Raw genomic sequence first — 16,112 nt, 5'->3', positions numbered from 1 at the left:
GGTCGTTAGTGATCCAGAATAGTTGATAATTTTTTTCAAACTTCCAAAATTTGGTCGATGTGCACACAATGAAAGTTTAATTGCTAATGTTTCTCCGCTCAAGGTTAATTATATATTTCGGTCGTCAGTGATTCAGAACAGTTGATAATTTTTTTCCAACATCTAAAATTTGGTCGATGTGCACAAGACAAAAGTTTAATTCGTAATGAGCTCTTGTCTCCGTATCGATTGATATTTATTTGATCTTTCGGTCGTTAATGATGCGATACAGATAAAACAAATTTCCTAGTAATGTATTAGTGACTCGATTACTACAAATGATTAATTGAAAATTTTAAATAGAACCTACAAATGTTATAGAAGAGAATTTATTGTTTAATTGTTACAAATAAATTATTAGAAATATTAGATAATGTTTAAACAATTAGAATATTCAGAAATATTATTTAAAACTCACTCCTAAATTTTAGTCGATGTGCACACGACGAAAGTTCAATTGATAATGAGCCTCCATACCGCTGAAGGTTAATTATATATTTAGGTCGTTAGTGATCCAGAATAGTTGATAATTTTTTTCAAACTTCCAAAATTTGGTCGATGTGCACACAATGAAAGTTTAATTGCTAATGTTTCTCCGCTCAAGGTTAATTATATATTTCGGTCGTCAGTGATTCAGAACAGTTGATAATTTTTTTCCAACATCTAAAATTTGGTCGATGTGCACACGACAAAAGTTTAATTCGTAATGAGCTCTTGTCTCCGTATCGATTGATATTTATTTGATCTTTCGGTTAATGATGCGATACAGATAAAAAAAATTTCTTAGTAATGTATTAGTGACTCGATTACTACAAATGATTAATTGAAAATTTTAAATAGAACTTAGAAATGTTATAGAAGAGAATTTATTGTTTAATTGTTACAAATAAATTATTAGAAATATTAGATAATGTTTAAACAATTAGAATATTCAGAAATATTATTTAAAACTCACTCCTAAATTTTAGTCGATGTGCACACGACGAAAGTTCAATTGATAATAAGCCTCCATACCGCTGAAGGTTAATCATATGTTTTGGGCGTTAGTGATCCAGAATAGTTGATAATTTTTTTTCAAACTTCTAAAATTTGGTCGACGTGCACACGACAGAAGTTTAATTGATAATGAGTCTGCGTACCGCTCGAGGTTAATATATATTTCGATCGTCAGTGATCCAGAACAGTTGATAATTTTTTTTAGTATTTCGAAAGACAATTTTTCTATTATACTAATTAATAGTTTAGTAGTTTTTACATTTCTATTTCGCAAAGTTACAGTTTCCTGAATATGTGACAATGTTAAATGTAATAATTTATTAGTTTTTTATCGGCTAAAACTAAATTTACACTTTCATGATATTAATTTTTAAGTTATAACCTCACTGATATATATTAAATAGAAATTTATGTAGAGAAAAGTTATGTAGTCAAAAATCGAGTTAAGCAGTGATCGTCGCTTCAAAATAACACATAAGCGCAACTTATAAAAATTTTCGCTCTTTTATTGTTTCAGACAGCAAGAAATATATGTATTATGTAACTATCTTTTCCGTTATTGTAAATAAAATAATTTAATTATTACAAATAAATTATTGAAACTATGAAATAATGCTTGGGAATTCAATCAGTGATTCAATTGTTATAAGTAAATAGTTAAAATTGTTAATATACAAAAATATCATCGAAATGCATTATTTTACAGTTTGAATAATTCATTTGAAACAATTAAATTATTTCTACAATATTTCTAGACATTATTTGATAATTTTCACTACTTTTATATTAAACGATTGAACAATTAAGTTAATCATTTCATTCAATAAGTCAAAGTCATTTCTCTTAAGTACATTGTTCAAGATTCTTATAAATTATTAGTTAAAAATTTTAAATAACACTTAGAAACATTACGGAAGAGAATTTATTGTTTAATTGTTACAAATAAATTATTTTAAATATCAGATAATGTTTAAACAAGTAGAATATTCAAAAATATTATTTAAAAACTCATTCCTAAATTTTGATCGATGTGCACACGACGGAAGTTCGATTGATAATGAGTCTCCGTACCGCTGAAGGTTAATCTAATGTTCCGATCGTCAGTGACCCGGAACTGTTGATAATTTTTCTTTAGTATTTCGAAACAGATTTTCTATTCTACTAATCAATTCTACTAAAGTTTTTAGATTTCTATCGCAAGGTTATACTTTCATAAATATGTTACAATGTCAAATGTTTTTATTAATTTATTTATTAATTTTTTAATTTATTAATTTTTTGATCTATAACTAGCTAAAAGTAAATTTACACTTTCATGATATTAATTTTTAAGTTATAAGTGTATTGATGTATATTAAATAGAAATTTATGTATAGAAAACTTATGTAGTCAAAAATTGAGTTAAGCAGTGATCGTCGCTCCAGAATATTATTGTGTAATTGTTGCAAGTAAATTGTTAGAAATATTAGATAATGTTTAAACAATTGGAATATTGTGAAATATTATTTAAAAATTTATTTCGAAAATTCAATTGATGTACACACGATGAAGGTTCAACTTATAATGATTTTTGTCCTGCTCAACCTTCAGGTAAAGTCAGTGATGCACAGATGGTAATCTTTGTCAACGCTTCCAAAAACACTTTTTCTATTCAGCGATGAGTAATTTTACAGTTTTCTCGTTTCATAGCCTTCATTAATTCAAGACGAAATAAATACTGTAATGTTTATATTTTTTACAAAGTGAAATTACGTTTGTACGGTTGGTTTTTAACTTATAATTATTGTTGAGATATATTAAATGCCAATTTATAAGTCTGTGACATATAATATGTAGAAAATAATTATATTACAAAATTAAATTGTTCGTTTTCTTAAGAATAGCTATGCAAGTAAGAAATCGTTCACATTTAATTCAATAATTTTCGACGTAGATGTAACATTATTCCACAGACGAATAAAATATTAATAATGGGTAATGAAAATAAAAATCGATCAATAATGGCATTAAGAAAAGTCTCAGATTTTTAATATTTGATTTAGCAACAACAATGTGTTATCAATCCATTCACCGAAACTGAAATTGAGCCTTCAGAACAACGATTTGGCACCGGATGAAATCAGAATAACGCGTCAACCAAGATGGAGGCAACCGACTTGCAATACCGTCCGCCTCCGACTGTTGCGAAATTCATCGTTCCTAATTTAGGACTAACTGGAAGGAATGGTACAACATTGTAGGTCATTGGATTCGTATTGAAAACCAGCTTTTTATACTGAACAGCTTTTGTATAAACATTTTTCTTGTAGCTTCAACCCATTCCGAGATATTTCACTGTACTCAAAGGAGAGATCACAGCTGTTGGGTCGTCGATTTTAATGAAATTTGGTCTGTTGATTCTAATGTAAAAATAATTTGAATATGTCCAAGAATTTCCGTCGACGCTCATTATTTACAGATATTTAACGTTTTAATCTTCTGCCACAGCTATATATACTTCTTTTCCTAAGATTGGACAGTGATGTAGTAGCGAAACTGTAGTGTAATGTATTCATTACACGGAAGTTTTAGGGTTCGAATCCTCCCACGGAAGAACTTTCTTTCGTATTATCTTTATTTTTGTTTTCTTTCTTTTTTTTTTTATGTAGAATACTGTGTTTTATATTTTTATAATGTCCCTATTATAGAATGCTATAGAAATTTTACAAAATAATCATGAACTTTCGAACGTAGGGAAGACGCTATCAAAATTCATTCATTGAGTCATAATCAATTATCTGCACCAGTTTTCAATGCAATTGTTAAATATTTCTGGTACGCAACAAAATTAATATCTCATAAATTCATATTTTTCAATGTAAAGTGTGCTTTCCAGACGATGTAAGAAATGCAAAGTGTTTGTGTAATAATATGGGAATTATAAAATGTTCATACTGCCAGGTGTATTTATGCTTTTCATTTTTTTAAGACGCTTATCATCCTAAACATTGTAATGTTCTTTTGCAAAATATTAGTCATTAAAAATTATAATGTTCGACGTTATATTTTATATTGAAATTTTCTGTGATATTTTAAATTAATAATTAGGGTTACTATAAAAATGTAAAATACAGTATTCTACATAAAGAAACAAAAAAACTTAAAAGAAAAAAAAGAAAACAAAAGTAGAGATAATACAACAATATTCTTCCCTGGGAGGACTTGAGGTTCTATTCTCTGCTATCTTTTTTTAATAATTATTAATAGTAATTTCTTATGTGAGAAGGAAAATTAAAATTCTTAAGATACTAATTGTTATCTTATTGATATAGTATACATTTAATATTTGTTTTGAGTAGCTTACCTTGTATTAGATTTCCAATATGTGAGTTAGTAGTACTTAGCACATTTCCTGTTCAAAAATAGGAATAACAAGTAATTTTTTAATTAACTTTTTTCAATCATAATCTTATAATATTTAGAAGTCTGTTAAATACAAAAGAAAGTTAAATACCTTGAGTGTCAGGGTTTGCACATAATCTAGTTAACTGCGGTTTGCTTGCTACGAAACAAATATATCTCTTATCAAAAAACTGTGTTCGTACATAAAATTAATGATTTTTCTATTTGGATAGGTTGAGTTAGAGGTTAGGTGATAACGATACACTAGCTATACCTTCAATGGATCTTGTAAAAGAAGATCTAGCTGCGCTCACTACGTTTCTTAATAAAAAACTCATGATTGTTTTAACTTTTAATTGATAATTAAATAAATGTAAACCGGCAACAAATGTACAACTGCGACTTTACATTTTCACAACTTCACCTGGCGACGAAATATCGGACTTCAATGTCACCAAAATATAGATAAAATCTATTTCTATATTATCTTTATCTTAGACACGAACCCATTGACTATCTATGAAAAATGATTAAAAATAATTTTAATTTCAAGATTATTAATCTCATCCAAATAAATTAAGATTTATATTTAAATTTTTATTTAACAATAACTATTTTTAATGGGGCACAATAGGGAAATAATAATAACACTAGTTAAGAAGATATTAAAAATTTATTTTGAACATCAATATAAAAGCTCCTTTTGTTATTAAATATATAAAAAAGTATAATACCACAAAGTAAAGCTGCATTGTTAAAGTATATTATAATATTGTTTTTATTTTTCACCATCCAAAATAATTCCCGTATCCTCCATATCCAAGACCGTATCCATAACTTCCAAGGCCATATCCTCTATATCCACTGATAATAGGTAAAGTGTGGACTACTGGAACTCTGTACGATATACTGCTTAATCCTGTAATTAAAAAAGTAAAATTTTAATCCATGTTATACTGGTATGTGACAGCATTCAATAATTCAATTATATAATATAAAATATATAAAAATTAAATTAATGGATAGTTACCATAAGCCCCTCCCAAACCATAAATGCCTCTCTTCTCGATATCTTTTTCTTCAGATTGGGCATATAAGGGAGATATTAAAACGATAATAATAAGAACCACCTGAAAATAACGTATAACGCCTTAAATATACATACATTGTACGATAGACAGATTTTATTAAACATCTTTTTCTAGAAAAAGAAGTAAATTTTTCCTTACTACGATTATTCGATGGTATAACATATTCTCATTTTAATTAATTAAATATTTCATTTACATTCAAGATGTTTGTACAAAGTATTAGATCCTGGTTTGTTAAGATTGTATGTAAATATTAATTAGAATATAATAGAGGTTTAATATTACTTACGAAGAATTTCATGTTGCTAGTTGCTAGTATTATGTGCAGCAATGGTCGATTTGCAATTGAAACTGATGCAGTCTAGACAGAATGCAGCCCCTTTTATACTGCCGGAGTCTTTTCCTTGTGGTATCGCATCCCAGCAAAGTTTAATCACCCTTGTGTGTACGTATATTTACGCACCTTTCTAACGCGTTATTTCACCGCTGCTATCTTGTCACGAAATGTTTTCAATGAGAGACCATTGCGATGACATTAGACGGTGCCGTTAACTCAGTTGGAAAAAAAATAGATAAATTGTGAAGATTAGCAAATAGATATCATAATTAAATCACTATTCATAAACGAAAGGCATAGATTTGTTGCTCTTTCTGGTTTCGAAATCGTTTCCAACAAATTTTGAAAGAGTGCAAGTTATTATATGGTTTCCTTGCGCGCGTAAATTTTGAATTAAACTGATCGACTAGTATTAGATCGATTATTTTTTTTTTTCAAGTCACCTGCTATTTATCTTCGATATTGTAATATTTTCAAATTATGAGGAGTGTGGGGCAATTTGCTCTCTTGTGAAAAATAAAAATATGATTTCTCATAACTCGTCTGTAGAGGAAAATATCGTATGATATTATATTTGTGATTAACCTAAGAATCGGATATAGGATTCTTCGAAAATGGATGAGCTTCTTTCACGACGCAACTTCACACGACGATTTTTCCTTCATACGACGCAATTGACATAACAAGATGCGTTAATCTGGCGTTAGCTTATATTTTCCGTGCGTCTCGAATTTCATCTTGTCTAACTTTCACTGTTACAACGGTTTTCGGTTGCATTGTTACGTAAAAATGCGAACGCAAATTTTCATGTTAGTATTCTATGCTTGCACTTCCTCCCTGTGCTCGGTCACGTATAATTTTCATTATATACCTATTTATATATGTATTTTTACTATTATATATTTCTGATTGATTAATAGTTTGACCCGATACATATCACCGATTTTATATCGTATGATCCAAGATTAGCGCTCGATAGGAATCTAAAAAAGCTAAGTTAATTTAATCAGGATTTTCTAAATCAATTTAATCAGGATTTTCTCCGTCTTGTTTCGGTGTAAAAGTAATTACACCATTACGATTATGTAATCAGGAAAAGCTGAAACAATTTCTTATAGATTTAAACGAGTAGATGTTATTAAATGGTCAGTTTCGAAAGGTATCAGAGATCGTGAACCAGGTTATTGTGTAATATCAACGAAGAGGGTTGCACTCCACATCATTAGATTGATACCCGGTAACTTGATAAGCGGCTAACTCCGAAATTGCAACCGTGAGCTAAAACGAACCGAACCGTGTAAAGCCTGATAAATTACGGCCACGTTTTACGTTCATTGGCCGTGATGTGTGGCCATTGGAGTTCAACGATCGTTCTTCTTCCTAAAGTACACGGATCGCCCATTCGAAAATAATTTAAAATTATAGCATCCAGATTCTAATAAATTTACGAGTGTATATATTTTTAATAAATTTCGCTTAACCTTATTTGACTACAGATTTCAATATATTTTATATGATATATTTTATATGATAATCACAGTAAGAAATGTGAAAGAGAGAAATGTTTCCACAATCAACCTGTTTCATGTTATATTATCTGTAAATTAATATGAGATGAATGTGTCTTCATTGTGTTGACATCAGGAAAATATTTATAAGGAAAATTTGAAAATATAAAAGATAAAATAAATTTTTATTAATAATAAAATACGTATAGTGACACAAACACTATAGGTAATTTCTAGTAAAAACTTCGTTATCGACAGAACAGAATATTCACTAGATAAATACGACAATGATGAATAGATGGCACTATAAGTCAGTAGAAATAGTACTAAAATGTTATGTTGATCATTGAACATCACTTATTGGTTATAAAATTGAAAATGATGAATATCAGAAAAAAATGATAGCGATAGTGTATAAAATGTTTTCCAGTAATGTAATTGGATTATAAGATTATATATTTCTTACTTACTTAATAGAATAATATTTTGATCTCTACTTTATAATTTTATGAATATGTTTCGGTTAAAGATTGCAGAAAGTGCAGGTAGAGCACTTTTAAAATTAAATATTAAGGAAAACAAAGTTTTAAAGGAATACACAAATAATTCAAAGGTGAATAATGGAACAGTAGAAACACAGGAGATTTCTAAACTGCAGAATGCTACAAATTTTGAGACAGAGTTAAACCAGGCATCTGTATCCAATAATAGTATTGACAATGTGTATAAACAAACCCAAAATAACGAAGCTGTAAATAAATTAGAAGTTGTAAATAAGATTAAAGTCATGAGAAACATAAAATCATTTTCTATTTTCGGCGATGGAATAACAGAAAATTATGAGATGCAATGTTTAGAAAGTAGTGAAAATTCCAAAATTCCAGATGTAACGTACATTCTCAATGAAACCATGCCTCCTAAAGTAAAAGCTGCCTTAGACACATGGAAGAAAAATATGATTGATACATACGGAGAAGAATATTTTAAGACATATTGTAAAGGTATAACATTTATATGCTAGAAATAAAAATAGATAATAACGATTGTGCATTTTTAGGTATATTAAACGATAATAAATTATTTCACTCTTGTATGCAAAATGTGTTGTCGTGTAAAGAAACTGAAATTCCACTTTCTATCAAATCAGCATATTTGAGTGCATATCCAGTATTACGTAATATACAAAATATTCATGCGCTTGGAGTAGATGTGATACATCCAGCATTGCAATATAAAGGCATTATAGACTGTATTGCTTCTTACAGGTATAACAGAGATTGGCTTTGTTATAATAGGGAAATACAAATTATTAGAGGTTTACCATTATAGTACTGTACACTTCTGTAATTATTTAGGGATCACACATATGTAATTGGTTGGAAAAAGTCAGCACAACAAAAAACATCACTTGCAACAAGTTTTAATACCCCAATAGAAATTGCTGCTTACATTGGAGCTATAAATTCTTTTAACAAATACTCATTTAAGGTAACTACCCTTTAGAAGTAGTGTTGAAAAATATTTAATTACCTTTATATAAGTTATATATATAATTGCGCCAACAGGTAAATAGAGGTTTGATTATTGTTGCTTATACAAAAGGTGAATTTGCAACTATCCATGAATTGAAGGATGATGCTTTACAAACAGCTTGGGAAGAATGGTTGAATCGATTGGAACAGTTTTATACAAACTATAATAAAGTTAATTTAAATACTTAATTTATTGTTGTAAATTGATAATATGCCCCACATTATTTTATTTTTGTACGAATAAAATACTATTATCTAAATATTTTCAATTTAGAAACAATAAAAGAATGAAAATAATGTTAAAAAAGGAAGAGTGTGAAAAAAGAAAGTGTGACTGATTGAATATCCTATACATATATGTACATATATATGTATTATTGAAAAATTAAACAATCTATGTTAATTACACTTACTATTGCAACTTCTTCAATTTAACATTATTTAGAAAAAATAATTTCTTGCAATATTACGGAATATTCATTCAGATTTTATTAAAAATATTGTGAATCAATCTTTTTCTTATTTAGAAAAGTTATGTGTAAGGGGAACGTAATGTTCATACACAATATTTAAATCTAAAAATATAATTGATTTACGATTGTAAAGAAATTCATTCTTATGTTTAATAGTTTCTTAAATTATTGAATATCTATATGAAAAGCTTAATATTTTCAAATATTTTTTCTCGTCGTTTAGTATCTCAAGTGTATCAAATAAATTTTAGTGTACAGTCACTTATATATATTTCTTTGTGAAGATCATATTTCGAAATATAAAGTGCTATCAATTATTATAATCTAGCCGAGCCTACGAAAGGTATCAAGCATGTTTCATACGAAGTCGTTTCCCCACCTGTCTACCTTGGTTAACGTATAGCAATTATAACTCGCCACCCTCCGAAGTACGCGACATTGGCCAACTCCCCGTTACAGGCCCTTATAAGCGCGATGCGCAACCCTTCGTTTACCCTTGGGAACCGTAAACTAATGGTGAAGCTATGTAGCGAAAACGTATCTTTCCTTGCATTTCGCCGTATTTGAATCCGAGTAATTCTTAGCCGTCTGGATTAACGCGGCATATGGAAAGTTTGCCACGACAAACGTTGAAAAATGTGTTTGCAGATAAACTGATAACAAAATAACGCAATTCTGTCATGTTATTTACGGTTTAATTGATATTTATCTCGTAGCTTATGATACCGATTGTGATATGTAGTTTTATGATACAGATAGAAAATTTCGTAATGACAATATTGCACGTTTATTTATTTCATATGTACATGTTCCTTTTTATTTGTATAAATGAATATTTTGCATTTTGAAATTAATTGACTACAGATTAATTTTACTTAAAATATTTTTTTAGCAAAATATAATCGAACAATTTGTGATATTATTGTAATATAATATTTGTGATATAACTAAAGTCATTATTCAAAGAATTTATAGTAGTGATTGTTAGGTATGATTGTATTATGTTATAAAGTAAATCTTAAAAATATGTTATAGAGTGTTAGTGTACTAAGGCGCGTTCGGTAGAGAGATAATCATATTTTTCGGATTAGAGTTTAGCGAATAGTAGGCACGAGACAATCCTAAATCTTCTACCTAATCCTTGTTGATCCTCTCATAACAGGGACATATTTTCATTGGTCGGTCAACCCCTAGTGTGAATCCCCTCTTTGAACGAGATGAATTATGAAAACGATAACTTTTACAGAGGGAAACTCCTGCGGATGTATCTGTCGAAAAAGCAACGAACTGTGGTTTTATGCATCAACGAATTTATACAATTATAGAATCTTTAAAGATTCGAAAATTCGAAAATTTGAGACTTTGGAAATTTGAAAATTTGAAAAGTGTCTTCAACTTCTGACCAGTTTACGTTTGCGCATTGTTTGTACATGTTGATACATTATCTTGTGTTTTCCTCAAGTTTCTAGAACATCTTGATAATAATCATTCTGGACCAATAAATCTAATTGTAAGCTCTGAAATTGATCACGTTAGTCAAGAACTTGCTTACTGCGAACATTTAGATTTCAGATTACTTCAACGCTGTACTAGCATAGACAATTTATTTCCTTATTTCTTATCTCTCCCACACATTCTACTGCTTTAAATCAACATGTATGAAATTCAAATAACTTTTGATACTTTCATTCTGACATCAATTTTCAAATAGGAAGATTTTTGAGATCAATATCATTTGCTTGGAATCTTTAATAAAATAATCTCAGTCCCCAAAATTTAGTTAAGATATCATTTATCCTCCGATAGACGAGACGCATTCATTAATTAAAACGAGTCGATAAAAAAAAAGAAAACTACATTTTTTGTTCCAAGTTAGACAATATATCTTCATACAAAATGCGCGCGTAATGATTTTGAAGATTACAGCGCCAATTTTCACCAAACGGTGAATACACAATACACTTGTTGCAATTCTCGATTATAATCGATATTGATCTGTAGTTAGGTGCAACATAAGAGCGTTCGTTCTACGCGGGAAGAAGCAGCAAGAGGAAGCATCATCTAGAAGTTGTCAGGTAAAGATTACAATTAATAGCACGTAGATTTGTATTTATTTTATCAAATACGTCTGCGAATTAGAATAGTGAGCATTATTTAAAAGAGTAATTATATATATTCAATCTTAATCACTCTTGATCCTAACCCTTTCTGTGGTTAGGAATGAATACATAGTATGTGTCTCCATACATAGGCGTTCACGAAACTATTGAAATACTCTGCATAGAGAATTTTTACGTTCCAACTACACTGCCATGATTGTGCTAGTGAAATCTCAAAGCAATTTGAAAAATCACGGTTACGTATGCACCTGCACCAATCAAATTCTTTGTTATTGTCGCGTCCTGCAAGTGTATCACAAGTTAGTACAATTTACACTAATAATTATGCAGTCATAACATCTACGGTTATAACAATTCTTTTAAGGAATCGTGTGCGTGAAATATCTTGTCAGTATGTTGCGTGTTAAGAAACACATCGTCTCTAATTATGTTTATATTCATCAATTTAGTCAATTCTTATTCTATCAGATAAAATTTCATCACGTTAAATATTCATGTCTAAACACATACGATATATATTCTTGCTTTTCAAAACATTCTCATAGAATGGTTTATTTTTTTAATAAATCAGCCGAATTCTATTCGTGCACGCTCGCGCCCCCACCTCGCCGAATTAGGTGAGGACGCGAACCTGTTGCGCGGGGGGGTTAGTCTATTGTCGAAAATCGTTGTGATAAGATGTATGACTCCGTGTGACATTTATTAACTGTGTAATACTTTCGACGCCATTTTTCATAGTCACGTTACTTGACTTCGTTCAACTAACGTAAGTTCTTGTTTAATAGTTTTTCAAATATTATTTTAATTTATCGGCAAATTATCTTTTCCTCTTTTGACCGTTTTTTTTTTTTATTACGTTCGCTGATAGCTCGTATTGCGAATTTTTAAAACGGTGTTTCACCTCGATTATTGTTTCATTTCCATATAATTTGCCTCTATTATACATTCATCTGAAAGTTTTTTTTCTTTTAAAGATTATTGGCAGATTGCGAAGGAAACTTTGAAGCGTTAAAGAGAGGGCGAGGACGCCATGAAATTCAAAAGGACGCCATTAAAACTAACGATAAATTCAATATGGAGGTAAGGTAACATTCGAGTTATTTTAATGGAAGTAGACTTTTTTTCGGGAAGGGATTTCGATTAATTTTTTCTTTATATTTTGCTTTAATTATTAAAAAGATAATTAAAAAACAGAATCTGATTGAAAATTTTTATTCTTGAATTGAGTAGGTATTAATATTAAGATTTTAAGTTAAATAGTAATTTTAATATTAATTAGTATTATCTTTCAGAAGAAATTACAATATTTTATGCTTTCAGCCTTCGCTTTTTCCACGATGATTTCTTTGGACTTGACGATGATTTCATCATAACGTTCTTAATAGTGAGTCGCATGCATTTCTGGTTCCTCTGGTCATTCAATCATGTCGTAGGATGAAAGATCCGTATCGGCACGGGTGACTGGTTGTATATTACGTAGATTCTTTTACGAGCATAGTGACCGCGGGTATTTATTATACCCGTGAGTAGTAACACTTTATTCTGTGTTTTATTTATTAGTTCAGGATAGGTTTTCTTGCACATCGCGTTTTTTATATTTCTAACATATTGTTAATTAAAATTTTATGTTAATGATATTAATATGATGTTAATAACTAGTAAAAACGATATATTATTGATAATTGGTTGAAATTGTAATTTTTAACAATCGTATGTAGTTACTATTGAAATTAAAATATGTTTCAAATGGATGTTAGCAAACATCAAATATGTATAAAGTATAAATATTGAAATGATTTTAGTTGAACAAGATGTAGTGAAGAAATCAGATAACCTCTGATTTCGTTGTAATAAAAATTGCAATCATTGTATAATGACAATGATAATATATTTATGAATAATTTTTAATTTTATTTTTTATCATATTTCATAGGAATGTTTTAAATGATTTAATTGTTTGATTTGTCATATTATAAACTCGTATACAATTCAAAATATAAAAATATATATTGAAACTTCTCTCTTTTCGTGTGAAAAATGAATGAAATTTTAGGTGCAAGAAAACAATTCGCGACAGACAGATTTTGTAATCAAAGCAATAAATTTTGAACACTACTTTTATGCTTTTAAAGATATGCTTTGATAATGGAATCGTCTGAGGTTATTTGTATTAATAACTCAGAGTCAATTATTAAATAAATTTTTTTCTTGTTGCCAATTACTTTTTCATCTTGAGAATCTGAATTATAAATTAAATATTAAAGTATTTATATAAATTAAATATTATTACATTGCATTAAATTTTAATATCAAAGAATATTTGTCCGTTAGACACAAAACAAATGTACTAATTATTTTTTTAGTTTAGGATTTTCAGGTTTAATCCTTTCCATGTTTATTGTCAGAACCTCACTCACGTGCCCAGGTGCTACTTGGGTGGGAGAAAGACAGTGGGCATGACGATCATAGTTTGTAAGCTCAATAATTTTTTAGCGACTGATGATGCGTTAGTGTATTGTGCACGACGTATTCTTTACATTGTGTGTGTGTGTGGTTAGGCTGTGGAAATGCGTCGTTTTTGCTATTATCTGTCAAGTAATATAATTTTATAAAATGAATAAATTTTACAATCAGTACAGTCACAATATATACTGTTAAATACAGTATAACTGTAACAACACGATTATGAATATTTAGTTAAAATTGAAATTGAAACGTATTTAATTAAAATAGAAATACATATCACTTTTATCACATTTTACGCAATGGTCGCTAGCCATCATCAGTTGATTTCAGGAAAGTGGTACGTAAATTAGAGTGTGAATGTTGTGTGCGGCACTCGGGTGTCGGAGGTGTCCCGGGACATCCTCCCTAGTTTAGGTCGCGCCCGAGTGTATGTGTGAGAACCGTGGAGCGAGTGTGTTGGTATGCATGCCTTTTGCCATTTTTTAAATATAGCACGACAGGTGTAGGACAGGTAGCATACTTTCTGGTGTGTCTGTGTATAATTATAAGTAGGTAGGGCCGGGCAGGTTGGCACAGTCTCTGGTCGCGTGTCCCCTTTTCGCGTGTCCAACCTGTTTCAGGAAATCCAATTTGAAAAACCGACAGTGAAATTGGTACAAGTTGAGCATGCCACTTGTTTCTGGTTTTACTCTGCGATTTTTCGAATTTAGTATCGCGGTCGCGGTCGCGGATAGGTCGCGAGTAGATCTCGAAACGAACGTTTATGTAGGTGTTGCTCGAGCACGCATACGCGAACGAACAACGATCACTATGATCGATGGTCGTTTATGTGTATTGGGGTCAACTATCGCGGTTTATCTTTTCATTTCAACTTTATGAGTGATTTATTGGTTTACGATTAGGAAGACTCGAGCCTAGATTTAAGTTTCAGCCTGGCAGGACCGCCGAAGAAAGAAGAGGCTTTAAGCCGAAGAGGCCCGGCAAATTGCCATAGAAGAGGGCAACTAATGGCTTGCCATCCTCTCGATGGGAAGTCATTCTTGTTACTACTTTGTCACTATGCTCACTTTTAGTAATTGTAGTATGTAATATAATATTTTCTTGTCATCATCATATTGGGCAAACCGCGGTTTTTTTTTTTTTTTAGTTTCCAGAAATTAATTACAATTAGAGTTGCGAAGTCATCAAGATTTCGTGTTGTGAATTAGAGTTGCGATGATGTCGTGATTGTTCTTAGCATTTTTTATTATAAATTGTAAATTTTCAGAGAATAGATAGTGTTGGAATTCCTTTGCTTTTATATTTTATTTAATATTGAATTTAAAAAATATTGACTAGTGTTGCGATTTGTGACTATCGCGAATAATTGGGGTAGTTTTCCCTTCAGACAAATATATCAGTCTATTGAATTCACTTTAAGAATTAGCGTTGCGATATTTTCCATCGCGATTGTTTCAATTGCATTTTTATGTAGTGTTGCGTTTATAAACTGCCCAAACTCTTTCCACTGAAATCGTGGAATCATCTGCAAGGCAGCTAAGAAAAGCTGTAAAAGAGATGGTTATCAATAGCAATCATCAATACGATCACTGGAGTCACGTAGTTAGTGTTGCGAATATTTAAATACGGATTATTATTTGTCTGCCACAGTTTCGGGAATTTTCAATTTTCAAAAAATTTCTTTTTTCAGTTTTATGTTCGACTTAATTCAGTGAATCAGCGTTACGAAACTAGAGAAAGGCATTTCATTCTCGGTTTGTAATGTAATCATTTGGTGACCCTTCTGGCCACTTGCTTCCTTTCTTTTTCAGTACACAGCTACGCTGACGAATTAAATAATAAATCCTTTTTACAGCACTTTTCACTCGCTCACAATTACCACGATAATTGCAGTTGCAATTTCAACTTCGGAAATTGCAGAATCGGTGTACGGAATCGATAACGTGGCGTGCGAAATGAAAATGACGAGCGGTGATTTCGATCGACTCTCGAAAACGTGACCCCGAGCTCGGTTGTGTTTCATCTTGGCAACGATCGAAGTAAATCGGCACGCGAGCGTTTCCCCGATTACGACGCGTCGCGTTTATCGTAGCCGGGCACACAGCTTAGCGTTTCTTTCTTTTTTTTTTTACGTCGCGACGCGGGTAAAAAAATGGGAGGGGCGGGGGG

General features: G+C 30.4%; 2 protein-coding genes and 1 long non-coding RNA gene across 4 annotated transcripts; 2 read left to right on the top strand and 1 right to left on the bottom strand.

The window, feature by feature from the left end:
- Positions 1-5,134: 5,134 nt before the first annotated feature.
- LOC122534379 (glycine-rich protein-like) lies at positions 5,135-6,133 on the bottom strand. Its single transcript, XM_043664945.1, has 3 exons — positions 5,797-6,133; positions 5,447-5,546; positions 5,135-5,335 (listed from the first exon to the last, which is right to left on the bottom strand). The coding sequence occupies exons 1-3, from the start codon at positions 5,806-5,808 to the stop codon at positions 5,202-5,204; spliced, it is 246 nt and encodes an 81-aa protein (XP_043520880.1). The 5' UTR covers positions 5,809-6,133; the 3' UTR covers positions 5,135-5,201.
- Positions 6,134-7,794: 1,661 nt separating this feature from the next.
- LOC122534378 (mitochondrial genome maintenance exonuclease 1-like) lies at positions 7,795-9,171 on the top strand. Of its 2 annotated transcripts, none has more exons than XM_043664943.1 (4): positions 7,795-8,353; positions 8,410-8,617; positions 8,708-8,840; positions 8,918-9,171. In XM_043664943.1, the coding sequence occupies exons 1-4, from the start codon at positions 7,861-7,863 to the stop codon at positions 9,071-9,073; spliced, it is 990 nt and encodes a 329-aa protein (XP_043520878.1). In that variant the 5' UTR covers positions 7,795-7,860; the 3' UTR covers positions 9,074-9,171. The 2 variants fall into 2 exon arrangements, with proteins under 2 accessions (XP_043520878.1, XP_043520879.1); XM_043664944.1 differs by having other exon boundaries at positions 8,955-9,073.
- Positions 9,172-12,089: 2,918 nt separating this feature from the next.
- On the top strand, positions 12,090-12,872 carry LOC122534381. Its single transcript, XR_006307870.1, has 3 exons — positions 12,090-12,247; positions 12,452-12,557; positions 12,798-12,872. It is a non-coding gene; the product is annotated as an uncharacterized LOC122534381 (long non-coding RNA).
- The last annotated feature ends 3,240 nt before the right edge of the window (positions 12,873-16,112 follow it).

Source organism: Frieseomelitta varia, unplaced genomic scaffold, assembly GCF_011392965.1.
Source record: "Frieseomelitta varia isolate USP_RPSP 00005682 unplaced genomic scaffold, Fvar_1.2 scaffold_590, whole genome shotgun sequence".
NCBI classification, from domain to species: domain Eukaryota; kingdom Metazoa; phylum Arthropoda; class Insecta; order Hymenoptera; family Apidae; genus Frieseomelitta; species Frieseomelitta varia.
This window is presented reverse-complemented; position numbering and strand designations above follow the sequence as displayed.